Source organism: Cardiocondyla obscurior, linkage group LG28, assembly GCF_019399895.1.
Source record: "Cardiocondyla obscurior isolate alpha-2009 linkage group LG28, Cobs3.1, whole genome shotgun sequence".
In the NCBI taxonomy this organism is placed as follows: Eukaryota; Metazoa; Arthropoda; class Insecta; order Hymenoptera; family Formicidae; genus Cardiocondyla; species Cardiocondyla obscurior.
Genome location: NC_091891.1, coordinates 469,868 through 497,859, shown reverse-complemented (window position 1 = coordinate 497,859; position 27,992 = coordinate 469,868). Strand labels below are relative to the sequence as shown.

The 27,992-nt window shown below is 39.6% G+C and overlaps 2 protein-coding genes across 4 annotated transcripts; one reads left to right on the top strand and one right to left on the bottom strand.

Moving 5' to 3' along the window:
* Positions 1-47: 47 nt before the first annotated feature.
* LOC139112452 (growth/differentiation factor 8) lies at positions 48-19,785 on the bottom strand. Its single transcript, XM_070673489.1, has 3 exons — positions 18,080-19,785; positions 1,919-2,528; positions 48-1,146 (listed from the first exon to the last, which is right to left on the bottom strand). Exons 1-3 carry the CDS (start codon positions 18,450-18,452, stop codon positions 927-929), a joined length of 1,203 nt encoding a protein of 400 aa, XP_070529590.1. The 5' UTR covers positions 18,453-19,785; the 3' UTR covers positions 48-926.
* On the top strand, positions 2,627-27,992 carry LOC139112450 (probable glutamate receptor). Of its 3 annotated transcripts, none has more exons than XM_070673482.1 (8): positions 2,628-4,761; positions 24,032-24,253; positions 24,345-24,439; positions 25,151-25,288; positions 25,766-25,992; positions 26,242-26,462; positions 26,646-26,911; positions 27,363-27,992. In XM_070673482.1, exons 2-8 carry the CDS (start codon positions 24,032-24,034, stop codon positions 27,778-27,780), a joined length of 1,587 nt encoding a protein of 528 aa, XP_070529583.1. In that variant the 5' UTR covers positions 2,628-4,761; the 3' UTR covers positions 27,781-27,992. The 3 variants fall into 3 exon arrangements, with proteins under 3 accessions (XP_070529585.1, XP_070529583.1, XP_070529582.1); XM_070673481.1 differs by having other exon boundaries at positions 24,345-24,475; XM_070673484.1 differs by lacking the exon at positions 25,151-25,288 and having other exon boundaries at positions 2,627-4,761; positions 24,345-24,475.

Below are 27,992 nucleotides of genomic sequence, written 5' to 3'. Positions count from 1 at the left end.
TCTATATATATATATATATATATATGTATATATATATATATATATATATATATACGCAAGGTGGACACCCTGTATACATACGCATAATATATTATAGAAAGACAAAGGGGGAGAGAAAAAAAAACCATTAGAAAAAAACAACGATTTTACTGTACACCGAGATCTGTTGGCCGATACATTTCCACCGATCGTTGACGACCTATATTTTAATAATAACGCATTTTAATTACGTAGTATAGAGAAATAAGAGAGATAAAAATGACTCTCTCTGTGAACACAATTAGGCACGTGAAACGGCCGATATCGTATCCTTTTCAATTGATATAGTCTCGCGAACCGTGACGCAATAATATAATTTTATAAGCCAAATTATGCTCTCCTGCTCGTTAACAAAATAATGTTAGAGTTGAATAAATATAATTACGTCTTGCGTAATTGCCAAAAGCGTTGTAAAAATGGTGATTTCGAGGTCGCAACCGACGTACGATCGTGAATCAAGTGCAAACGTATCGGCATCTTAAAAATAATACCGTGACTCTAGGAACTATCCGCCTTGCCATGGACCATGGATCACCCGTTGAGGTGCCTCTGACACGGCGCGAGTCCCTCTTTGGACTTCCCTTGGCATCCAGCACAGTCTTCGAGGGGGACTATCGCGAATCGTCGCACCGCTTACTCGCGCACTTTGCGTTTCTTTCCTCGCGTTCTAAAGAGATCCGCATCGCGCAATCACTCTCCGAACAAGGCACTTTCAGTCTATCGGATGAGGAATCGCCGAGAACACGGCGGCGACAATCAATAACGATTGCCAAGGGCAATGACGATAACCGTCGAGATTGATCAATGGGAGAACGTCGCGACATTCGCGTGGAATTCTCGACGTCGCCCACGTCGCTTTCGTTCTGCCAGAAAGAAACGAAGATGGACTATGAGCATCCGCACTTTTCAACGACCATCCCCGGCAACCGCGAGAACACAATCTGGTACTCATTGTCGAAGTACAACATTGTGATTTCCGACAGCTTCCTAGGTGCGCAGCACGGTCCGGTGTTGTTCGGCGGTTCCGCCAAGCTGACGATATGCGTGTTCGGATAAGCCGGAAGAAAAGCCATCGGACAGTCGCCCGAGCAGTAATTGGCATCGTATCTGCGACACAAAGATCCAAGGAACCGATCGTTAATGCGGATTTCACTATCTATCTAATAAAATGCCGATCCATAAAATTAGATTCATCGACGTTATTTTTTTTTTTTTCAATTTTATAGTAATATTAATTTTCTAAGAAACAAAAAAGAATATTTTTTTTACAAAAATTGAAATTGATAAAACTTATTATTTCAAAGATAGAAATGTACCGACGATACAAATATTAATTGTTATTTTGTAAATTTAACATTTATTATTCCGCTTCTTTATATAAAAAGCGTAATTAATTTTATATTCCTCAAAAGTGTCGAATATCACGATAATAAAGTAACTGAAAATGTATATGATTGCACAACGAAAGCTATTTTTAGACTAAACGTGTGGAAATAATAGTTGAGCGCAGCTGGGGCAAAACTGTTCTACGTGCCAGGGAGAAAATCGCAGTTCCTTTATTGAAACCCAGTTTGGCTCAAAATGTTTTCCTTCGCTAAAGAAATCTTTGCGAGTACGTGCTTGACCGAGGATACATTAATCATTTTGCGAGTCGCAGAACGTTTTTACAAAAGTACACACGTTTCAAGTATTTTATTAAACAGGACGCAAAATATCATATATACATATACTATATCGGCCCAATGTGTCTCCCGCAAAAAGAAATTTATCATTTTTTCGTGCATATAAGATATTTTCTCGCCATAAATTTGTGTGCTTTAATTTTAGTTGGAAATTTATGGTAATAAATAGAAATGAAAAGTATCTTAATTTAACTCACTTTTTAGGTGCGATTATCCAATCCCAGCCAAACTTTTCAAAATCCACCGTGAGTTTGTATCGACAGCACCTGGTTTCCTGGCTGGCCTCGTCGCAATTGAGTCCTACGTTTCTTTTGATCCTGGAGCCTCTTCGGGAATCAAGTTCCTGCATCTGCACCTCGAGATACGGAGCGTATTCCGCGCCGGGGTTGGTCTCGACCAGTCGAGCCGAGTTCCTGCGATGATTACTCCCGGGCCCGATAATCTTGATTGCGACTCCCAGATTGTCTCTCGGGTGCTTGAACCATTCCGCCACCATTCGTCTGAGCTCGATCGTGATCCAACCGCCTCGCCGTCCGAACGGACGAGGATGTTTTGTGGTCAGAGGTGGACCCAGGAGAGGTCCACCCGTCTCGGTAGCGCCTCGGAGGATCCTTTGCAACGTGATCGTCACCGGGCCGACGTCGTGACTATCCAAATCGATCGGCTCCCCAAGTTCCGTGACTTCTTGATTTACGCCCCATATCCACAGAGACAACTCCGCCCTGGTAACGCGATGCTGGACGACCTTGTCGGAAAATTTAAAGTACAGCACGTCCAGACTACCTTTCGAGTGCCTTAGCCTCTGATCTGAAAGCATCAAAATCACGATACGTCGGTCATAAAACGCAATACGAATTCGTTCAATCACAGATAAACTTAACCAAGGAAGAGATAAGAGAAATACTCTTCCGTCTTTTCTGGAGAATGAATTGAGTGACGTAACTGTGGAGTTTGCTCTTTAATTTTTACATCATTGTAAAACAGCTGCAAGTACGATTATTTAACGTTGCGTAGGAGCAAGTATATCGATGCGGGGTATGACGTACGTTAATAGTTGTGGAAAATTTCAAATAAAACGTACAATATATAATATATGATATATACATATTATAAATATAATATCGCCAATAATGTGTTTTTAACAGTACGTATGGACAGATTTTTCGAAAAGAGGGGGATCCGTCCTGCTCGCCGCGCAATTTATTATCCATGAATGAAAAGATTTTCGCCGTTCGATATCGCGCGCATAACGTTGCACAGCTCGATAAAGTATCGCCGTGGCTATTCAACGGCTTTGTAGCCACTTGGGTGCTATCTACACCCTGGATAGCGTGAGTAAATAAAAAAGCTAATGAAATTAAGTAAACATTTGTTGCAACGCAAACATGTAATTTATTTTTACGACAAAACCGCCTTCATATTCGATATAGATACAATTTTGCGATCTTGTTTATTGCATTGCAATTTTCAACAAAAATAACGAGATATTTCAATCTCGTTCGTTTAAAATGCTCAAAGCGTCGCGATATACTTCTACGTCATTAAACACTTTGAAATACGTAAAACACTTTAAAGCGATCTGGAATTGAAAGATTTGCTCGAGCTCGTCATAAGAAAAGACGGGTGTTCTTTAAGCTCGTGATGAGATAAAAAGAAAAGAAAAGAGTCCACGTTTGCGAAATTAATTAGGCGAAATTGCTAATTGAGAGGTGCTGAAACAGTATATTATGACAGTTTCATTAAGCTTTATTCGGTGCAAGGTTATCGGAATAGAAAATGAGTGCGATAATGACTTATGTTATTGGTTGATGTAGCGAATCTATCTTCTCTTTTATATAAAAAAAAAGTGGCGTTGCGCGTGAATTGCTGTTAAAATAACGATGCACAATTGAACATTATATATTTTTTTTGCATATTTTCTATGAAAAAACTTGAGATAAGAATTTGAGCAAGATAATGAATATTTAAAGGTATAAGTGGATTTTTTTCTGAGACCGTAACGCTCCGCGCAGCCCGTGCCGGACGGGCCGTACCAGCTTGCGACGGTCCGTGTCTACCTGTACCGGTCCGTACCAGGCACCTGTCCGCGGCGCGTGCGCAGTAACTTTCTCGAGAGTAAAATGAATCTGCTACTGTGCCATTTTCGGGATGAGCCACGTGGCAAGCCTTTCGGCCGATCACTAGGTGTCGCGGATGCGCAAGATTTTCTCGCGAGTCAAGTGCAATTCGGATATTATATAAGAGACATGGTTAAAAACAGGTGCAGTTTTTTGTAATATATATCTAGCTGCGGAGGTTCTTGCGCGAGGACGGCTTAATTGCTTCGCGACTGCGAGGGCGTTCTCTTACAATCGCGGATAAATAAGTATTTGACTCGAAGAACGGACGATCATCTTGTGCTACGCCGGAGTTATCCCGCTCGTCGTTGTGCTTCATTTCCTGCTTCGAAAAAGAGAGCAGCTCCGGAACGAACGAGGTCACATAGCGGGCAGCAGAGTGTACACGGAGCGTTCGACGTATATTGCTCCGCGTTGGACATTTTCGACCGGCTTCCATCACGATCTTCTTCGGGAAATTCTGGCAGCCACCACCAGAGTGCCAGGAGGTGATCCGCGCCTCGCCCGTCTTCTTCGTCGTGGCCGAGAATTTCATCCCGTTTCGAGCCAGGGACAAAGTGCGCGGAGGACATTTTGTGTCGCGGTTCGTCTCGTTCGTTACCGGATTTCTTGTGCCGGGATCGTGGACGACTGGAGTGAAAGACCCGGTGGAAGCAAACAACGCCACGAACATTTAGAGGGCACATTAATACAACGAGTGATCGTCCGTCGCGCTTCCGAATTTATAACCTAAAAAATCGTCGCGGTAATCCACCGTCATTATTTCGGTCGTTCGTCTCGCGAGTGATGGTGTTAATGACTGTAAAGAAAGACAAGGACAGTGTAATATAGTGTCGAGTGCTACAACACGTCGGGACGATCCAGAAACCGCCACAGAAGGAAGGATGGATGGACGGACGGAAAATAACAATCCTGTCTAAAATGTGAGTAAAATAAATGTTACATATTTTATCGTCTCATTTATGATATATATATATTGTCAAAAAAATCGGGTGGGATAAAGTACCACGGTAACACTGTGGATGATGTATATTTCGATATTGTAATTTCATGACGAATCGCTTAATCCCTGAGTGAACACGCATTATCATTCCGATTACAACGCGGCTAGAGAGGAATATAAATTTTAAAATTATTTATCAAAGCGGTCGAGGGCACAAGCGCTATGTAGAAATTAAAATTCCTGATTTTAAAAAGAAATGCGATTAATAATGTCCAGCCTCTTTTTGGTATCGCGTGCATATAATTAAATATTTCTTTATATTTAATTTGAAATAAAAAAAAAAGGGAAGAATGGGGAATAATTAATCTAACTTGACCGGAAAATACAAATGTAAATGAACTGGGAACACGCCGTCGGCCGTGGATCATTCAATTGCAATTATTTCAAAGAAATAAATATAATTAACTAATGTCTGAACTTAACAGCGCGCGCTCTATAATCTCTGGCTTAATTATAAATTATGCTGCTGTAATCAATATTCTAGCAAATACAAAAGTTAACGTACAAAAGCGTACATTTAGGTCGCGGCACCTCAAACTTTTTTAACGTGATTTTTAATCCGATTGCGAATATAAAGCAATCTCGTGCGGGCGCATTCACGTCCGATTGCCGGGGAAATCTGCGGTTTTTTAATTTGTTGATCGGAGAAGAATTTTTGCGATGTCGGCCAATCGTACGAGAAAAAAAAAAAAAAGTATTTCGCGCGCAACGCCTCTTTTTCCGGCTCTTACCGGCAGCAAGTTGACGCCCGTCGTTGTAAAGCGTTTCCTTGATAATTTCATTAACGACATGAAATTTCCGTTATCGGGGTAAGCTCATGGTAAATCGACCGACGATTACTCACGCCCCGTTCTTTTCCCCAATGACGATGGTATCGCGGGCACGGCTCCGGTAGAATCGCCTCGACTCGCGATCGAGTTAACGCATAATCGTTGATACGAGAGAGTCAAGGAAGCGTCCGTCGGGTCTTCGGGTCGCTTTCTCCGATTGCAAACGTTTGCAGATAAACGGAAACGATTAAATTGTAAGAAAATTCTATTTTCTTACAGCTCTAATAGAAGTTGAGTTTTAAGCATTTGTATGCTGCAGTTTTTAATACAGGACGATTCAATCTCTAAAAATTGCAATTTTTTTAGTTTTCTTGGGCTTTAATCGTACTTTATATGTATATTACAAAAAGCAGCTAATCGAGAAAAAAAAAATTAATCACTTTGGATGCAAAATCTCCGTTTCTTTGTGTAGGTATTAATTATCAATATCGGAATATCGAAATAAAATTCACTCATTACGACAGTCTCTATCGAGTTGGAGAGATCCGGTAGTGCTCGCGACTCGACATCGGAATCGCGTAGAACAGCGTTAGCCAGCAAAACCTTAAAGAAGCGCGACGTGGCTGGTTTTCAAAATAAAAAGATTCCATCGGCTTAGAAAATCCTCCTGGTTAAACGGTCATCTCCGTGTTCGCAAAAACGCTTCACAAACGCCCGCGCAAGAGCTTTGCTCGCGGCCGTTCTCGCGATCGGAGAGGCAAAGATGAGCAATAAATCAGGAAGAGAGCTCGGCGGAGTCGTGCTCAGATTTCTTGCCGATCGAACGCAGCGGCGAGCACGCACGTGCGTCCGACATTCACCCTGATGACCGACGTTTAACGCGACCCCGGATTCCCTGGTTTCGCGATGAGCGAGCGGTCCGGCCGACCACGAGAGCGCATCGACGGGGACGCGGCTAATGTGCAAGAGGAGGGAAAAAAGGAGAAAGAAGAAAGAGGAGCGGCAGGAGGTAGATTTATATACGCGGCAGGGGCCAGAAGGCTCTATTCAGGCCATCGCGCACGACGAGACCGCTTCCACGAAGGGTAAAGTCACCTCAAATCGTCCCGTTATACGCGAGCAACGTTTTTCACCCGATTCCTCGATCAATCAGCGACTCTCCTTACGTATCGATATCGAAGCTGCAACTCGGCGCGTATCTTCTAAGCCGGCTGCGTTCGTTCTGGTATTCAACTGGTTCCTCGCGCCGTTGATCGCCGCGTAAGAACTTTTCCGTGAAGCTTATGAATGCTATGAGCAACGTTTTCCGAGCGCGTCAACGCTTGTCTACCTGACGGTTTCCACGACAGTTTTAGATCCAGTCAAGCAAAATTACTCAAGTTTTAGATGACTATATAGAAGAAATTGATCCAATTATTTCAAACGACATTTTTTTTTTTTATATTAACTGGCAATTAATAAGAAATTTTATTTTTTAAAAACACTTGAATATTTCTTGGTTTTTAATATCAAAATTAATTCAGCTATTTTTTTTTTATTACAATATACAATTATGTGGGTACAAAAGTCGTCTGTTTGTAAAATAATTAATTTATTTAATTGGTAATAATGAACGATTACGACTAAAGTACGCTGACGCGACAAGAAATAGAGCGTAACGTGAACGTGAAATATCTCTTCAATTGTCAAAGAGCGGCAGAATCGCCAACGTCTCTTATTATCCTGCTGCTCGCAAGCAAAGGGCACGGGGGAAAGTCTACACGCAGGTACAATTTTCCTCAATTTTGCATGAGAATTCGGCGAGATTTGCGTGACGCAAATCCATCCGAGTGATAGGGGAGGTTTATTTTCGTTAACGTTTTATGAGAGGCACCGCGACGGACGCATGATTAACCTTGCCGGGCTCTCCTCTCTCTCTCTCTCTCTCTTCGTTTTCGAGCACTCAAATAATTCGATTATCGTTCTCCACCCACTACCTACCTACTTCCCTGCCGCGATCTACCCTCGTCTCGCTTTTATTCACCGTCCCTGTCACTGTCACCCGTCAGCTGTCTCGTCTTTCGCAACGATCGTCTGACGCGCGCGCAAACTCGGATCTACCATGTACCCGTAGACATCTACTCGCGATGCTACCGTCTGTCCGTCATGCCGTCTACCACCTCCTTCCTTTCCTTCTTCTCCCCCCAAGAAATGATTATTATTAATCACGTCAACTTTACGATTATGGACGCGCCGGTCTCGTCGGGCAGTCAAAAACGTGCCCTTCGCGTTTTAAAGCGACTGAAAGTTCAGCGGGAGAAAGTTTGACATTCGAGACCCTTCACCCTCGTAGACGCGTATACGTATAAGAGGAAATCTCGCGCTCTCCTAAAAACAAGGATCGATTCGATAAATTATTTTATCTGGCCGAAAGTAAGAGCTTGATAATTTCCGGATACGTATTTTCAAGGAACATACGTCGATGTCTCAACGAGGAAAGTGTCGGACGACTCCTTGCATGCGCGACTTGCATTCGGATTGCGCTATCGTGCATGCATTTTATCACCAACTCTTTCGTTTTTCCTGATTCCTGTGCGCAAACATTACTTGCAGTTTCTTTCGAGAAAATCGCGAAAACTTCCAGCGACCAGTTTAATTCCAAATGCGAGATTTTAAGCATTTCGTAATTGCGCTTTTGAAAAAATTAAATAGAATTATGTTAGGTTATTATTTACTGAAACATTTCATACAATTTACACTCGAGAAAATGCGCAAATGAAAAATTATTACCGTATAGAACTGTATCGTCAAAATGGTCTGAACATCAAAGTGCTGCACGGCAGCACATGCGGCCGTGTCGTGACGATTTGCGGTGCGATATTTTTAAACGTCGCCGCCCTCACGTATGTCTGTAACTTAGAGACAGAGAGAGAGAGAGAGAGAGAGAGAGAATGAAAGAATCGGCCGATAGCAAAAAGTGTATCAGGAATGGACGAGAAGGGGGACCACGGTGCGCGGCCGGCGAGAGATCTTTCCATATCACAATTATTTCTTCGCTTTATTTATAGGCAGGGCCACGACACCGCGTATCATCGTTGTTTTCCATGATTTCCACCCGTTTGAACGGCTCTCCTGTCTTATTTTCCTGCTTATTCCGACGCACTTCTACGACGCAACCAGCCTTCCGTCGACAAAGCGTGATCGCGGTTCCGCATTTAGCGACCATTACGTAGAAAGAGAGAAAGAGAGAGAGAGAGAGAGAGAGAGAGAGAGAGCAAAGTTTCCAAGCTAGACTGATAAACGTTAAACGGGAGATGACGGTAAAAGTTGGACTAGATTCTCTTTCTCACGAGAAACTTTTCAAGCGAGATTCGAAAAAGTAGAAACGATAATAAAAATTAAATGACACCCGGGATGCTGTCAATTTGACAAAATTCTTTCAAATCTGCAGATCAAGATTTCTGACTAAGGTATTATACAATTTAATTTTGTCTTATGTATAGAGATTATTCCATCCCTCGAATCTTCAAGTGTACGTCGCACAGGCGAGAAAGTCTTTCTGCCGTGTGCGCAATGCGAGTGACCTCCGTGTTGGCTAAAATCTATATTTATCTTAAGCGCTGAAGCACCATGTACTTAATGCTTTGGCTTTATTGTCTTCACTCCGCGCGCGCTTCCTTCTTTTTGTCGTTTACCTTTCCCACTCCTGTCTCCTGCCCGCGCCGCCAACTGTCACATTCGCGGCGTGCATTTATTTGTGTCTGCCGCGAAACCCCGGCCTGAAAATCCACGTCACGTGCGTTTCAACGGTGACGATTAGTAGTCAGTCGCCCTCCCTGAACGCCGCGGAAGATGCAGATACGCCGTGAGGACCGGAAGGGATTATTTTTAAACGGTCACAGTGAACGAGACGACGGGACCAAATTAATAAAATCCTGAAATTTTTCTCAAGCGAAAATATCTCGTTAGCAAGATAATTGAGATAAACTTTTTTTTTTTTTTAGCGGGGCGAGCTTTTTTTTTGCCACTATTTTAAATATAGTTGGAAATTTCTCGCGCTAGACGGTCTGTAGCCTCGTCTGGACGAAAATAAACCTACCCACCATCTTTCCCGTCCTAACCGTTAAGTCTTTCTTTCCATTTTTTTCCGGCCGCGATGTCGACGAAGGGATTCGTTCCGGTGCTCCCCCTTGTCCGACCTTCAAGAACGAAAACGAGCAAAAGAAAGAAACGAAGAGGGATCGGTGGAAAGCGGTGTCACGTGAGGATGCAAAAGCGGCATAGCTATCTCCGGCCTTGAGACAGAAATAAAAAATAATCCTTCCCGAACTTTCAAGTAAAATTTCGAGTTAACCCCTTCGATCGTGTAATCGTAAATCCGCATCGAAATGGTTACGGTTAGATCAGGGGCAAGTGTTGCTCTCCTGCGAAAACCATGGAGAAAATACGCGTGCTCGGCGTAAGAATTGTAACAGGGATGAATCTTACTAATTTATCACGCGATTTCAGCAACGTTTCCACCCTTCAATTGGTTTAATCTCGCGACAGGATCGTTTGTGCACGTAGCGCTGAAAGGAACGGGTTTTCGCGAACGAGACGTCGAGCATACACATTCAATTCAGCTAAACAGCCGAGGGCAACGCCGAGAAGAAGGCTTTGCGGGTGTCTACGTCTGTGTACGCGTTCTCATCCCCTTCCCAGGAGCGTTGAACCCCGAAATTAATGTTGTAACGCAATGTCGTCCTGTCTCATCTCACCCCTTCCTTCCTTCCTTCCTTCTATGCCGTCTCGTTGCGCCTAAAGCCGCTCGATAACGTGCCCTCTAACTTTGACTTGGGAATATCTAATTGCTCTAATGATCCTGCGAGCTCGTAGGGCGCGGGGGTGAACGACCCTTCGCGGATTTGTCGCGTGGAGAACGCATTCGCGTTCGATAGAGACGCAACGTGTAAACTCTGCTACAACTCTATTCGCTGTTCAACTCAAGCCCGATTGGTCTGTGTTGGAAATTTCTGTGAATTTCATCTACGAAAGTTGATCCCCTGTTTCGCGATATAATTTTTTTAAGAGGGTTATTTAGAGCTATAAAGGCTAATAGGGCAAAAGATACCTTCGAAGAGAATGATTAAAAACTGCTTGCTTTTTATTGTGTTTTAGATAAGGTAATTTCTCAAAAATAATTACATCGATAATAATCGTACAAACAGAAGGCATCGGGGAGGAAGGGGTCGACGCCGCGTTACCTATCTACAAAGCATTTATCGTTTCTTTCCGGTAGCGCGCTCGCTCGCAGTACACCCTGTAAAACACGTTTCATCGTGAGATCACCTTCCGGGGGCCCACCGGTCAAGCAGAAACCGGACGTAAAAACTGCCGTCTCTGTGTAATCTGCATCGCGTGACGTGGGCAGCCCGCAATTGCGACTGCACTTCGACAGTATAACAGCGTAACTCGATAAAATTCGCATTTGGGTCACGCGTACTCGTTCCCTCTCTCTTCTTCTCTCTTCCGCGCCGGTTCATGCTCTCCTTCGCCTCCCTCCCTCCCTCCCTCCCCCCGCTCTGTCCGATTCCCGCTATTTCTTTTACCTTTATTTTTCCCCTCGAAAGGGCCTACCTGTACCTTATGCGCCTTGTGGCATCGCGTGCGGTTATGCGCCCGCACCCCTTCTTACGGGGGACGAAGGGCTTACTAATGCCCCAGGAGGCGAAAAAGAGAAAAAAGAAAAAAAAAAATAGAAACGCCTCTTCTTCTTGCATCTTTCCTGTCTTCTTGTTCGAAGTAAATCTGTTAAATAATAAATTGAAGGAGTTTTTAGTAAATCGCACGTCAAAGTTTTATTTGCGTCGACGATACAAACGAGCCAGGCGTCGCGCGCATTTATCGCATATAAATGTCTTATTTTTTTTTTTTTTTTTAATGAAAAAATTTTATTAAAAAATAAAAATGCATAATTTCGATATAGAAATAAAAAAAGAATTTTAGTTATATTTTAAATCATACGCTAATTTGATGACGATAATAAATATTAAATCCTAGCAATAACACTTCTGATCTGGTTCCTGGGAATTAATTCCAATAATATTATATTATACGAACGTATGTAATACTACTGGCCCTTAAACGCATTCACGTGTAACAGTGGTATTTGTATTTTTAATACGATGCATAGAGTCGGGAACACGAAGAAGTGGTTTTCTCTGCGAGAATTACTCATAGATCTCAACTCTTCTTAACGTTCTTAATTCTTTTCATGACAAAGTCAATTCCGCGATTTTGACAAATCTATCAAATTCTCATTAAAATCGTTAATTCGTGTACATGTAAGATTTAATAAAAGTAATACCAGAAACATTGCAGAATAGAATCACTTTGATTATACAAATCCTGTATAAAACATGGTCAGGATAATTTTTCAAAATAAAATTTAACTTTAAATAAAACGATCCGCTTGGTTTTAATTACCAAGACGGCTTAAAGATCATCTTTGTGACTGTTAGTCAGCATTGAAATCCAAAACCATCGAAATAATATACCAATGCTAAAACTAACTCTCATTTCTACTTCCATACGAAAGAAGTCGAGGTATTAAATGAATGAGAACCGCCGAAGGCATGGCGCCTGTCTGCGAGTATGCCGACCGCAACGGTATTATATGGGCTATCGTTATTCCCCAGAAATATATATCTATTGCAAATTTACTAATTTTGTCCAAACGAATTAATGATTTAAGCGCAACGTAAAACGGCAGCCGAGTAACTCGTGGGTTTCCCGGTGGGGTTAATTCTTACGATGTGCAAAATAAAATTATTCTTTTATAGGAGGGACGAAAAATTGTCGCGACAAAGGCTTTAATCACGTATAATTTTATTACGTAATCAAGAGTATTTTTATCCTATTGTGCTAAACAGCTTGCAGAAAGAGATGCGGATTTAATAAATAAAGTTAATCCAAGAGATAATAATTTTTCAACGTATTAATAATTATTTTTAGTTTTGACCATGATATTAATACAAATTGTTTACAAAAATTAATTTTGTTGACAATAAAAAGATGCAAAATAAAATATTACGCATCGAGAGGGAGATTACGTTGCAACGCAACGCACGCAGTAGTCTGTACAGCTCGCGGAAATGTTTTGCGATAGCAGACATGTCTCGTAAAAGTGACACGAAATATAAATATGCTTTTTTAAAAAAACATTTCAATTATCGCCGCAGGCGATGTATTTAGTAATTTTTAATTACGGTAAAGGTCGCGCTCCTGACTAATTATCAATTTTCTTCTCTCTCTCTCTCTCTCTCTTCTTTCTTTTCTTTTTTTTCCTTTTTTTCTCTAGTTTTGTTTCTTTATTTATATTTGAATTGCACTAAAATATAAATAATAATTAGAATAAAAAATACAATATCGATAAAGTTGAGATCCTTATATAACTGTTCCACCGCGTGCTTATTGTCTGTGTGATAATTACAATAAAGAGATACGAGTTTGACTTTGAATCCACGTGGAAAGTTGATGAAGAAATCCAATGTGTAAATATAGTAAAATAAGATATGAGCTATCTTTTCTCAATTAAATTTAATTATATGGTACGATAAAATTATTATTTTTTATACATGTATACATTGATTGTGAAATTTATTACTCATTAAAATTAAAAACCGAAAGAGAAATTTACGATGAATATTACTCGTTAATTTTTTAGGCATTACGAATTTTTTACTCGTTAATAATGTTATTTTTTTGCGATTTATTTTTTAATTAATTTCCTGACAACATATATATATATATATATATATATATATATATATATATATATATATATATATATATGTGTATATTAAGAATTTATACAAAATGTTAAGAAAAAAAAAAAAAGTTCTTACATTATCTGATCGTACGGAAGATCTATTGAATAGCTCGTGTAAAAATTTAATAAATATAATTCTGTAATCTTTCTTTAGAGCGATCATCTCCCCTCTGTGAATTTCGAATAGCCCCGCCGCCTTCGACAATCATTGCTCCCAGCTGACTAGAGTAAATTGCCGTTCTAGAGTAGCTCCGGGCGCTAAGTCATAGACTAGACTCCCAACGTAATATAGTCCTAACCACCGGCAGTCACCTACAGACAGCTTTAACGCGATAATGGGCGATGGGCCTGACCTAGGCCTGTGCACCGGCCGTGACCTTCGTTGCGGATGGAGGCCGGTTCGTCGTTCGCACACGTATACGCTTACGAGTCTTGGTGATCTCTCGCGTCTAGATATATTCGACAGGCCTATACTTAATGTCCATACTTAATTCTAAGGAGTACTTAGACGGAGATTGACGGATCTCCATCTCGAATTTGCGAACTGATCTGTATTCTTTCGTTTTTGTTTTTTTTCTTTTTTTTAACAGGTTATTAATTAAGAATATTGTAAAAAAATCTTTTTTGCGTTAAAAAGTATTACAAATATTTTTCATTCTTTTTTTTATATTAAAATAATTGTCATATATTTCCAACAAATTGTTTAATCTTTCAAATCTTTTGTGACATTCTTGATATAATAATAATAATAATATTAATGTGTTTGCATTTTTTAAACTGCGAAAATGCTAATATTTAGCTGATAATATTTAGCTGAGCTGAAATTTTTCTTATCTCTCCGTGCTTAGATTCGTGAAATATAATACCGTTTTTTCCGTGCTCTTAGAATGATATTAAATTACGGTATTTATTAATTTTATTTAGACAAAACGGCATACGTATCATTGAATTTTTATGCATTTAATTGGCTCCGTATTCTTAATTAGTATTGTATAGTTAAAATGTGTTTTAGCGGTACGTAAAAAAAAAAAAAAAAAAAAAAAAAAGTTTCAAAGGATGTTCGATCAATCGCGTCTGCAATGACTATTGAATCAATGAACGCGCTATATTTCCTGCAGAAATAATTTTGGTCGGTGTCATCGGAGTGATACGGCGGTAACTACAAAGATTTTGAGAGATCACTTGTTATAATTAATTTCTAAAATTCGCTACGTAATCTGTCGCAAAGTTTTCGCACATAGTAATTAAATAATAGATTCTGAAAAGTTTACGTATTGCGTGACTTGATTTGTTTCTGCTTTTTTCAACTTTTTATACATATAATTAATAACGGATGTAATTTGTTATAATTAAATTTTCTTTAATTTAAAGATGCATAAAATAAAACGTTGAGTTGCAAGGGTGAACATAATTGCGCAGTATAATTAATGGTAATTTTTTTTTTTTTTTTTTAGAAGAGATCTTAAAGAAAACTTTTCTACCACTTACGAATCAACTCTTTAAACTGTTTTAAAGCGTTAATTCACATTGGTCATCGGTGACTTATCACGCTTCACGTATTACATTTATATTATACGCACGTATGTATGTACACATATATGTCGAATATCCATGTGTACTTACAAGCTAATCATGCAACGAGAGGTAATCGAAAGATCGGTCGATCTCTTGAGAACGTCGGACAGAAAACCGTTGGGTAACTTGTTAAAAGAGAGAAGTACGGGTTTCAAAATATTAAAAAAAAGCAACAGAGATAAAAAAAACTAGTGAAAAAAAAATTGTAGGAAAAATCAATAATTAGGGAGAAAAACGTATCATTATTCCAAAATTAGACCAAGATTTAATTTGTAGAAAGTAATAAAGATGAACAGAAATGTGAAAGCAAATATAAATTTGTGTGTCAGAAAAAAAAATTCGCACGTACGAATTTTCAAAAATAATTCCCCGCGGCGGGGACCAAGTTGATCGGACGAACAGACAAGAGGTCGTCCCTGATAACCCGTTGTGATATCAGTTAGTCATCCTTTCTTTCGTTTCACTTTTGGTGCTATTTTCTATTCCAAATTCTATTCCAAGCATTTCTAACGACATGGACAAGAAATGATATTAAGAGTCGACGCTTTCGAGTGCAAGTTGCGCACGTTACGCATGATTCTCGCCAACTGTACGTATGTTAAGAGCGCCGCGTATTATCTCAAGTATATGTGCACGCAGAATTCTCGTCTTTTTCTCTTTTCTTATTTTTTTTAATAAATCGTTCCGGCTATTAATCTTACCGATATTACTGGATAGTAGGTTTTGATCTTTTGAACTCCCCTTCGCACTTGGTCGTTTGTTATCTGCACAATGCTAAATATATTCATACTTATTTTCGACTGTTGCAAGACTGCGACGAGAACAGTTTAGGAAGCAAATCATATGACATTAATTAACAATTTTAATACAATACGTAAAATTAAGAATGCGATAATTTGTAAAAAAAATACGTTTTAAAATAGAGTGAAGTAATTAGCGTTCATATTATTTGAGACAGACTAGTTTAATTATTTTTCAAAGAATCTATTCTGTTATAAATAATCGACTAAAAATTCTACTTCAATTATACTTAAAATCTTATAAAAAAGATTTTGCAACTTATTTTTACAAGCTTTTTTCTACTTTTAACATTATGTGTTGAACGGGGTAAATATACAAATATCATATTATCACGTTGAATAATAAATACCTAATGTAGTTATCTGTGTAATAAAAAAAAAAAGTTAATTTATAAAATTTTACTTCGTTATCGAGTCGTCCATATATTTCGCTTCTTTTTTTGGCTTATCTTTCGAGCAAAATAAAAAAAGAAAAAAAAAAAAGTGAGCGAGTGTGTCGAAGCATCTTCGCGAGCGAGCCTTCGACATTCGCAATTAGTGATCTGTCCAATGCGACAGCGATACAACGTTATACAATATATGTATGTATATACAATAATATAATGTCCGTCGCAGAAACCTCGTTTTCGAATCTCACGTATTGCAGCTCTGCAAAATAAAGCTATAATTGACGCGATATAGATAATAATAAGTTAACTCTTTATCGGAATGCCAAAGTGTCTGCAATCGCGCGATACGCGATAATCGTCTACAATGCGGCCGGTGCTGTACCGGTGAACTCGCCGTCGTGCTCCGGGCATATTACGTTCATAAAAAATTCAGATTCGCCCAGAAAGAAAATACGCCAGTCTCGCGGTTAGCGAGACCACGATCGGTCTCCCTCGCCGATCCTAAACAGGTCGTTGATCTTATTTTGTTTCTTCCCCTTTCTCTTTTTTTCCTCTTCTTTTTTTCGTATCTTTTTCTTTTCCTCCCACCTTTTATTTCTCCCTCCCTCCCTCCTCTCTCTCTCTCTCTCTCTCTCTCTCTCTCTCTCTCTCTCTCTCTCTCTTTTTTCGCGAACACTGGGGCCTTAATAACAGGTTGCAGTTCTACCACCACTATTACGTGCTTAGCGGCAAGTGGCTCGAAGACAGTTCGCCCGAGGGACTCGCGCGACGGCGGACTGTTTGGAGCTCCTTCTGCTCCTTAATAAGTGTATATTATGCACGGAATGCATACAGGGTGTCCCCGAAAACACGCGATATCCTTGACCCCCTTGGTTTTTTTTCTTTTCTTTTTTTTTTTTTTTTTTTTTTTTTTGATTGGTTTTAGTTATTGTCTTCGACCTCTAATTTTTCGACGTACCTTAAAAGCAATCGATGTTGATTTACCGACTATATTGACGTCCCGGGCGCCTTGCGTTTTCAGACAACTCTCTTATCTATTACGTTTTGGTAACAATTAGCAATTACAAACACCTATTCTGTGCCGAGACACCTTTAGGATGTAAAATTAAGAATATCCTTAAAATGGATGTTTCACGTTTGGAAGCTGTATGTATTTTGGAACGGCACTTTGGATAAATCGTAGAGTTAATAGTAATAAATGTCAGATATATAATTGTCATTTTGACCCTGTTAAGTCGTAAGTGGTGACGATACAATAAAATTCAGTATATGTACAATGTTGGAACGCGAGAACGTGCTGTGCATGCGCGAATCATTGGACGGATCATCGAGTCGCTGAGTTAATTTATTTTGACGTCGCCAAGGAAAACATGATCGGGGTATCACGTATGAAATATTATCACTCGATCGCGGTAATTAATTCTGTGTGAACAGTGGCGCCTGGCTGACATGATCTTTAGAATAATGCATCTATTTTTTAATAAGATATGTACAAATATTATAATCGTACATATTTTTTCAAAATATTGAACAAAAAGTACCTATAAAAAATAAAAAAACGCCGCCAAATTTTAGATTATGGCACACGATTACAAACGAACGTCCGGGCTTTTTAACTATTTGCGCAATTTCCCGAAGCCTTAAATTTTGTCCTAATGGACAAAAAATCAATATTAATCAATTAATTTATTGAAATTAGAAAAATAAGCTTTTAACATCGTTAAAAAAGAGTACTATGCGAATCAAATTAAATTAGGTTCAGGTATCGAGTTCTCACATAAGTATAGTATCCTACCTTAAGAAATGTTAAAAATCAAAAAAAGTATTGCATAAATTTTATCTCTCCTCTTATAATTTATTCTTTTTTTTCCTCGAGATATCACGTATGTAGAAAAGAGAAAACGGAAAAACTTACGAGGCTGTGCCAAAGCAAACACACTTTCCGTCTTTGCGGCGTATTCGTCAATCTCCTCGTGGTGCGTGATGCCAGGCTCAAGAGGCTGTGGCTGATCGGCTTGCATCCCGTACATGTCCATCAGCTTCGAGATCGGCGGAATCCGTGGCAGAGCCCGGCCCGTCATATTCGGCGCTTGTTTCAGACCTAGTTTGTTCAGGATTTGCTCCTTGATCGCTTCTAAACTAAGCGCACGAATCTCTTCGTGCATCCTACAAGCGTTGCAGGCGTTCCCAGCCATCGCTAGGTGCCGGACGTGGGCTCTCTCGACGCCGGGCGCGTCGAAGGCACCGAGGAGGACCAGCGAGAGTAGTAGCAGCGCCCTCGTGACCATCTTGTTCAAGGTCGCCCTTGATCGGATCAAGCTCTACCGATCGGCTTTCGTCGCGAAAGGAACGATCAGATTATCAATGGCATTGTCGTTCCCGTCAACCTCTTGGATCACTTTCAGACGAGATTTTAGAATTCTCCTTAGAGTTTTCTCGATGAAACAATTTTTCGTTGATCCTTGATAATTCTTAGGATCTTCCCTTTCCGTTCCTTCCACTTCTTCTCTTTTGCTTCCGACAGTCTTCTTCGCGAACTGTACAACACTTTGTCTTTTTACTTTGTCTACTTTTTTTCGCGTAACTCTGGTCTCATCCACGAAAAAAATCTCTTTCTTCGTCGTTTATCTCGCAGCGCCAGCTTTTTCCTGAACTTACGCAACCATACGTTTTTCACTTCCAGGAGCTTGATCCTCTTATCGTGTCCTGAAGTCGGTATTTCGCCAGAACTAGGCGACCGGCTTCGATCACGATCGCAATCTACACGATCCAGTTTCACTTTCTTCCTTTCTATGTCACGAATTTATTAACTACGCGGAAAATTTGAGTCTTCTAGATTATGCCAAAGAGAAAGAGAGACAGAGAGAGAGAGAGAGAGAGAGAGAGAGAGAGAGAGAGAGGGGGGAGAAAAGAGAGAATCGTCGGTATATATTTTCCGGATAGTTCGCTCCACTTTATAGGGTTCACCAAAACCGTTCTCACGCACACCAACCACTGCGAGAGAGTATCACAAGGCACTTGAGTTTCTCGGCTAAACTTAATACAAAGTGTCCTGGGCGATCATACTAATCGGCTGCATCCTCGTGACTTTTGATCTTTAGCGCCAATTTGTTTTCAGTCTTTAGTGTCAATCACTCCGGGCGTCCTGCTCAATGACAGGTCCTGTTTTTTATCAAATTTTTTTCGGACGTCATGGCGCCAAATCCAAACTTGATCTTTACGGACAGGATTCTATCTTTTCTTGCTCGTGCTCGTGTCTGTTCTTTTCTGTCGATTTTCGGTCCTCCGAGCTGGCTGACACCACCGGGTTAATACTACTGCGGGTACCAAAAGCAACTCGTGCTTTACTCTCGTTTGAGTACGCCGAATCATGAAAATTCGACAAAGTCCCGTAGAAAACGGTTGTGGGGAACGATTGCGCGTGATGGGGTGCACAGCGGCTGAAATGATGAACTGGTAGAACCCTGATAGATCTTAAGAGCTTGCCGGCCTGTCAAGCACTGAGACAGGAGGCGCGAATTCTCATCGCATATATGTCCGAGGTGGAGGCCTCCTCCTCTCTTCTTCTTCTTTCTTCTTTCTTCTTCCCTCTCCCTCTCTCTCTCTCTCTCTCTCTCTCTCTCTCTCTCTCTCTCTCTCTTTCTTTCTCTCCTCTTTGCTACCTCGTTGTCTCCCTCCTTCGCGTGAACGCCGCGACGTCTTTCTCCGTCTCGATGTTCTCTCCGTTAGTTTCTCTCGTATCTTACGCACTCGCGTCGTAGGGGCCGAACGTACACCTACCTACACCCGCCGCCAACCAATGTCCCCCTGCGCGTTCCTCCTCCCTTGCTATTATTCCCCGCTCTCAACCCTTTCTGCCACGGCTGTCGCTGATCGCCGCTGCCGCCGCCGCCGTCGACGTCGCCGTCGCCGTCGCCGTCGACGTCACCGTCGCCGTCACCGTTACCGTTACCGTTACCGTTACCGTTACCGTCACCGTCATCGTCACCGTCACCATCAGTGTCACCGTCGCCGTGAGTGCCGTTTCCCTCTGCCTCTCTTTCGTGAACCCGCACTCCCAACCGTCGCATCCGGCGCAACCCGCCATACCCCACTGTTCTTGACGTACGAAAACTCTTCATCTCCCCTTGGATTCCCTCGTGTAGAGAGCGACGCTTATCTTCGTTCTTCTTTACATGCCGGTTTGCAAATCTTCAATCGGCGCGGCGGACCCGTCAAAGTACCGGCTTACAACAGTTGAAAGGGCATCGAGCAGTCAACCGGCAGTTACCGTCCCATCACTTCTACGCCGGTGTCGGTGTCAGCGGGTTAAATCGTCACGATGAGAAATATCGCGATCGTGTAACGCCCGGTTAGCATTCCTCCGAACGGGTATCGAAGGCTCAAAAATGTCACGCGGTACCCTTCGAGAAGAAGATGGTATTCTTTATTTATTGGTATTTCTCTTAAGGAGGAAAGTTGTCTCAAAGAAAATTTGCTAAATTAGTTAGAATAATATCTAACTAACGTGTTATTAATCTCAATGCAGCATTTAGTGCATTATTATTATTATTATTATTATATTTTTCAATCGTTTTCTCATAGATATCTAACATTCTTGTAAAGCATCAAATCGATATAACAGAAGCATAAAAGTAAGAAAAAAAAAAAAAAGAAAAAGAAAAAATGCGGTCGCTGGCCTCTCAGAAATGTTTTATGCATTGCTCGTATCACTGAACGAGAAACGATCTCTATTACATGCGAAACGTAATGTAACATTTTAAAGTATCTTGAAGATGAATAGAAGTTCGGTTTTTCGAAAGTCTAAAGGAGAATCAGAGAGATTTGATTTCTTTCGCATGCTAAAATACTTTTAAAGAATTAACATTGATCTGAGAAGAGTAGCGATTCCCGATTCCTGGGCGAAATTAAACTGAGATTGCTGGATCACCAAATACGAGCTCCTTGCGTTATAATCGCTTAAAGATTACATTTATCGACGGCATTATACCGAGGCATGAAATTTATCAATAAACTTTTTGGAAAAAGTCTCGAGAGGGTTAAAAATCGTAAAATTCTACGATAACAGCCGCACGACATGTAAGCTCTTTCATCCGGCTGTGAAACTCTCGTCGCTCTTTTTTTAAACGATGGCCAAACGTCAAAAGATATCGCTCAGTATGCATCGCTCTTATCTCCCTTTCCTTCTTTTCTTTCTCCTTCTCGCGTTTTATAAAACTTGCAAATTCGTTCTCGGCTGTACACGCTGTGGCGGTATGTGCAATTTGTGCACGGATCTCGATCGAATCTTTTTACGCCTATCCCGAAATCGAGGGCACGAGACGCGGGAGCAACCCGCCAATCGATTCGAGGGCCCATCTTGTCGATGCGCGATAGCGCAATGTGACAGGGTGAGAGAAGAGAAGGAAGGGAAAAGGGACACGCGGAGGAGAAGATCAGGTTCGGCGGGTGCGAGATAGCCGCGCGACTTAAGGCTCGTGGTCCTCGATATTTGAAATCCAAATAAGATTTCAAAAGGATTCAAATCTCAAATGCGCGCAAGACGAAGATGCACCGTGTTGCGTATTCTAAACGCCTTTTCGATCTTTTCGCATTCCGCATACATCTCCGTCGCGAGCGAAACCGCCGAGATTTCGGATAGGCACAGCCTATCCGATCTCATCGTATTCGTATTGGGTAAGATAGATTTTTACATTGCAAAGTCGAGGGACGCGATACATATTTTCGGCATCTCGGTGATGAAAAATATATAAGGAGGAGAATTTTCGGCGAGTTCTATGCTCAACCGTTTCTATTATTTTGAAACAATGAAAGTAGTTAACTTTAAAAGTGAAAATAACGTTACGTTTACTTGAGCACAGAGGGGAGAGGAGAGAGAACGCGATACAAAGGGTGCATCTTTAACGGTAAAATGAATTTATCTCGGTTAAAACCGACATCCGGGTGAGTTCTGCGCGCGAACGCTACCGCCGGAAGGTGAAAAGCGAAGAATCTTCGGCTCGTCGAAATCTCCACGATATCTGTGCCTGTCCGGTAACGCATTGATCGCACAGGAAAGTAATGAATACCTTGATCGGCGACCGACTCTTTCATCATATCCGGTTAAAGTTGAACGATGGATCGCCCCCTACATTGTAACTGCTCTACTGAAGATGCATTATGTCGTTCAATAAAATTTTATAGGCGTCTGATCACACCCCAATCTCCATATCTCTCCTACTTTTTTCCCCATCGTTTCTTCTCTGGAATCAATTATAATAATTTGCATCCTTGCAAAGATCGGGAACGGAATTGCTTATAGCTTCGGCGAAGATATCTCGCTTTGATCTTTGCTATTGCGTGATCCTTCTTTTTCACGAGACTCCATCCGTCAGATCGCCGTTATCGATACTATCCGCGGGTCTTCTCTCTTTCTTCAATCGCTTATGTTTTTTTTTTTTTTTTTTTTTTTTAAAGGAACGAGGTAAACTAATAAACATTCCCTTTCTGGAAAAGCTAAACGTATATACTCTAAGAGGAAAAAATAATCATTTGTGAACCAGACTATAATTTTATGACATTTGTAATGACAAATTAAATTGAGTCAATTATAAATATAATCGAATCAATCATCAAAAATATCATACAATTACAATTAGATCCGAAATTAAGTATACTTTTCTCAAATAAAACGGCACTCTGCAAAAGTCTAACGTTATATGATAATTTCTATGTAATAAAAATAGAGCATATAGATAATATTGAGGTAATACCAGACGATCTTGAGATAATATTCTGATATCAATTAATCGAAACTGAAACCATCGTGCTTGATCAGCAGGTAATTTTTAAATATATCACAATTGTTTTGTATCGTACGTATACTATATTATTCCGCAACGATAAAAATATGAAACAAAAATAGTATAGGGATTAGAGGAAACTTATTATTTCTGTAACCCTGTTGGGTGTTTTCCAAGCATTGAAATCTTTCTCAGTTGCGGCGTTAGTTTATAACTTATCGCTCTTTTTCTTTTTGTTAAAAGAAACTAACTGTTGTGTGAAAGATTAATTTTAATGCAATATAAGACATTTAGGGTCATGCTCGTAAATAATTGAATTAATTTTTTAATTAAATAAACATATCGTGTATTATCTGAAATCTTTCTCTCTCTCTCTCTTTCTCTTTCTCTTATGCTATCGGCAATAAAGCAGAAAAAATATACTTAATAATTTATTTAATCTGTTTTTATATCGGAATTAAATTTCTGGGACTTTCCGCATGCACATACGTATGTACATGTAATATATGTATATGTATGTATGTATGTCTTGAGAATAATTCAAAAATTCGATAATTTTTTGTAATATTTTATTATAATTACAATATCAAAGTATTTATTATTCTTAAATAACGGCATATAATCTAAAATACATTTTAATAAGTTGACTTTTAAAAATAAAATAATTCCTCGTTTATATTTTGCACAAATAATTCAATATGTGAATACATGGCAGATTGATTTCTTTTTACGCTTACTTCTCGATAATTGACACAACGCGGCAAAAGCTTTTCACTTCTCGCGTCAAACTTGTCGAGTGTCAATTGTCCATTAGTCTACATTGACGTAATAAAAAGCAAATTGACGCGAATGATTTCCACATTATTCCCGCAGTACAGCTGGAACATTTGCTGGAAATATTTGAAACGAAATATCCTGGAGCTGCCATGAAATATCTTTTGCTATCGGTGTAGTAGATTAATATTCTTTTTGGTTTTTTTTTTTATCTAAATAATTTCATGTTAAAAAAATGTAATTCTTAAAATTGTAATTCTTTCTTCGCAAATGTTATACCTAGTTTAAATTTGTTTTAATTGATTACGCAGATGGTATTACCATGTGTCGTAGCCGAGACGTGCATTAAACTTCTGCAAAACAAAGAGGAAATTAGGATATTACGAAGAAGGCCCGGACACGTTTTGCTTTGGAATGCGATTACCGGAGAATTCGAGCAACTTGAGGCGCTAAAATCGAACAACTCCGCTTTCTGCAGTGTAGATACGATATACGATTTGCGCGGAAGGACTCTCGTTGTCGCCACGGATTCCGTGCGTACTTGTTTCTTCTAATGTGATTTTCTCATAAACTGGACTCGTTATTTGAGCGTGAAACAGCCGAAGATGTTAATTATCCTTTCAGATGCATCCGTATATTATCCCTGACGTGAAAAAGAATGAGGTTACAGGAATTATAGGGGATGCCTGGACGATTTTAGAACAAGCTTTAAAATTCAAGTCAGTATTTACTGCATACGAAAATATATCGGCAAGGTAAAGTACCTATCTCGAGAGAAATATTAATTTTTGCATGTTTCTTAACGGTTTTATCTTTGTTTCAAATGTATTTTACTTGTGCATTGGGTAAAAAATAGCTTTGCTCGCTTCATTATACAGTATATCTAATTGACAGTCGACGTAAGTAACCTTGGTAGAGAAATTTATCAAGTATTTCGGTGAAACTTTTGTATAACATTGAGATTCAGATATCTATGTCGATGTCAGATTTCTCGTGGAAAATTATTTCTAAATACCGAGGAGCTACTTCCTCTCTCTCTCTCTCTCTCTCTCTCGTCGACCGCATGCCAAAGTAACTGCAATGCTGTTTTCGCGGCGATTCGCACGAATAATTTTCGTAGAGACGCTTCTTCAAAAAGGTATGTGTGACGAAGCCATACGTAGAACTTGCCCAATTTTCCGTGTACCACCCACACCCCACGTCGCGGGTGTGGGTCAAAATACTCGCATGATTCATTCGTCTAGACAGGTATAAGTATAGTATCAAGATGGGCAACGGGTAGGGAGTAAGACAAGGGATACGGCGGCGGCAGCGGCGGCGAGGGGGACCCCAAGGGTGTGGCGTGGCGTGGCGTGGCGTAGGGTGTTGTGTTGGACTTGCGAGTCGTTGCGCGGCATCGTAATAAAAGCGTCTTTTCGACGAAAATGCAGGACGATTAACCAAAAAACGAGACGGTCGATCATCGCGACGCTGATGAATGGAGATATTCACACCCTGCTGATCGCCACGGCGATGTATATGTACTCGACGAGTTATTACTCCTACAGCGTGCCATTCACGACCACCTCGTAAGTCGAACTTGTTATTACTTTAGCGTAGCCCTCCCTCGATTTTTTTTTTTTTTTTTTTTTTTTTTAACGCGGTGACTTCTCCATGCAGGAGCTTGCGAGGCGCGCCTTCTTATCGCGAGCTTTCACTCCCCGCGAGCGCACGCTCGTTGAAAGCTTTTTTTTTCAGCTGCTACGGTTTAACGTCGGTCATTAACCTGTTCCGGTTAGGATATACATTCCCGCGATTTAATCTCGGTTAATAACTTTCTGATTTCGCTTTTGCAATTTCTCCTCCCGTGTCGCATATACCGCGAGGGTGAAAAAAAAAAAACACAAAAATAAGTCCGGGATCATTATCGATTGCGATTGAGATATAAAATTCATACATACCTATTATCGCAAAGTAAAACAAAACGGGGAAAAGAACAAGTTTTGTTCGCGTTGGCTTGTTTAAATCTAAATGTCCGATCAAATTAATCTAATCAATTTTTTTAGATACGCTTTGTTCGTTCAATCAGAAGGTATGATTGACATAAAATGGTACTACGTTAACACTTTTAGCCACGGTTTATGGCTGGCGCTTTTCGCGTCCATCATTTGCATCGCATGCAGCGTTGTGACAGTATATCGTATTAAAAAATTCATACACGTTAACTATGAGGAATGCGATGACGAGCTCTCTTCGTTGTCCTTCAATCTTCTTCACGTTTTGGGATTTCAAGGTAACACGGCAAGTGCGAATAAATAAGATACGAAAAGGAAACGGAATAAAGTCTCAAGCCGGAAACTGACAAAGTTCAACAGTTTAACTTAAAAAAACATTAAAAATATTTTTTGTATGTTATAATTTTAATGAAATTTGTGTATACCTACGCATGCATTTGTTTGTTTAAGAAAACTCTGCATTACCTATTTTTAGAAATAATTTTTTTTTTTTTTTTTTTTTTTTTTAACATTCGTACGTTATTTAGGTTTTCAAAAAATACCGAGAAGCTTGTCTCTTCGATTAATAATTTTGTCTTCTCTGGTGATGGGAATGTTGATGACGTGCGGATTCAGTAGTACTCTTACCTCTTGCCTGGCAAATAAAGGAAACTCCGTTTCTCTGACTAATCTGGAAGACGTGATGATGAAAAGGACACACTCGCTTTGTATTAGGAACGACAGCACTGCATATGTCCACTTTACCGTGGTAAGAATAGAAACAAAGAAAATATATATTTATAAATACTACGCAAACTGCTGCTAAAACTGCTGCATCTGTAGTTTTCGTGAGATAAATAATATATGTATTTCGAAAAGATAAAATCTAGAAATCTATAAAAATACGCTTTTCCATTATACAATACATTCTTATTAAAATAATGTACAACAGGATAAATTACCAGATAGCGATCTTCAAACTCATTGGAAAGAATTATTAAATAGTGACTGCCCTGATATGAGAGACAGGGAGGCTCTTCCTTCGAAATTATGCCGTCCGGGTTTTGCCTATTTGGAGGCCCCAGCTATATTTTTACCGATTTATCACAAAGTTCAGCACGAGTGTGACATCGTACAACTCCCCGAAAATTATTGGAGTCTCAAACTTACGTTTCTGCACGCCAGAGCGGCACGACACCGTAAACTCATTGACAGATAGTAAGTGTCATTTTTTTCTTTACTTCGGCCGCAGTACGCACGTTTGATTACAGCTTGGCTTACTTACTTACTTACTTACACATTTAAATAAGAATTGTATTTGCACGTTAAAATAGAGATAATTATTTGGAAAAAGAATTAATAGATAATAATTTAATTTAATTTAATTTAATTTAATTCAATAAGTTAAGCCACGTCAACTCTCATTTTTTGTTAACATTTTGTAATATTATAAATTGTAATATTACAATCAGAATAGAAGAATGCAAATTATATTTGGAAAATAAAATTGTAAATTCCAGTATAATATTAATTAAATTATGCAACTTTTCCATCTCGTTTAATTTGCCTATTATACATATTGAGAAATACTGTGGAACAGAGGTGTCCCCGCAAGGAAAAAATTAGCTTAATTTTTCCCTTATTACTATCGAGGAATACTTTTGTGCAGCTTAATGCGTATGCGCTCGGCTGGGATATTGAATTATCTTGAGAAGAAATGGATCTCGCAACCAATTTACAGGACATCCAATTATCATCAATCCAACAGTTTTCATCCGGTAGAATACAAACACATTCGTTTAACTAATTTATACTTTTTCGCGATGATAATTATCAGTACGTTTATCTGCATTTTGGAAAATATCTGGTATAAATTTCAATACGTGCGAGAGGGTAAAAAAAGACATTCAATATTACTCGGAATACATAATAATAATAGTAATAATAATTTCAACACATCGAAGACTAGTTATAAAGCAAGATTGCGTTACACCTGGCAACGAAAACTTAACTTGATATTATTAACTGAAAAGAGAAAAAATCCACTATTCGTCCAGAAAGTCACAGTACGAATTAATCGATGGTAATTATACCTAAATAATATTATAATGTTACGAGTAAGCGTTAAAGATTTAATTTCTTTAATTTTAATTTAATAATAATAATAATAATAATAATAATAATACACTTTAATTTAATAATAATACACTTTTTTTGCGTTACGCAAAATTAAATGCAAATTGTATTTTTATCATCGTCACAACATCTTATAAATGCAGAAATGGCGCTCCTCTCCTCG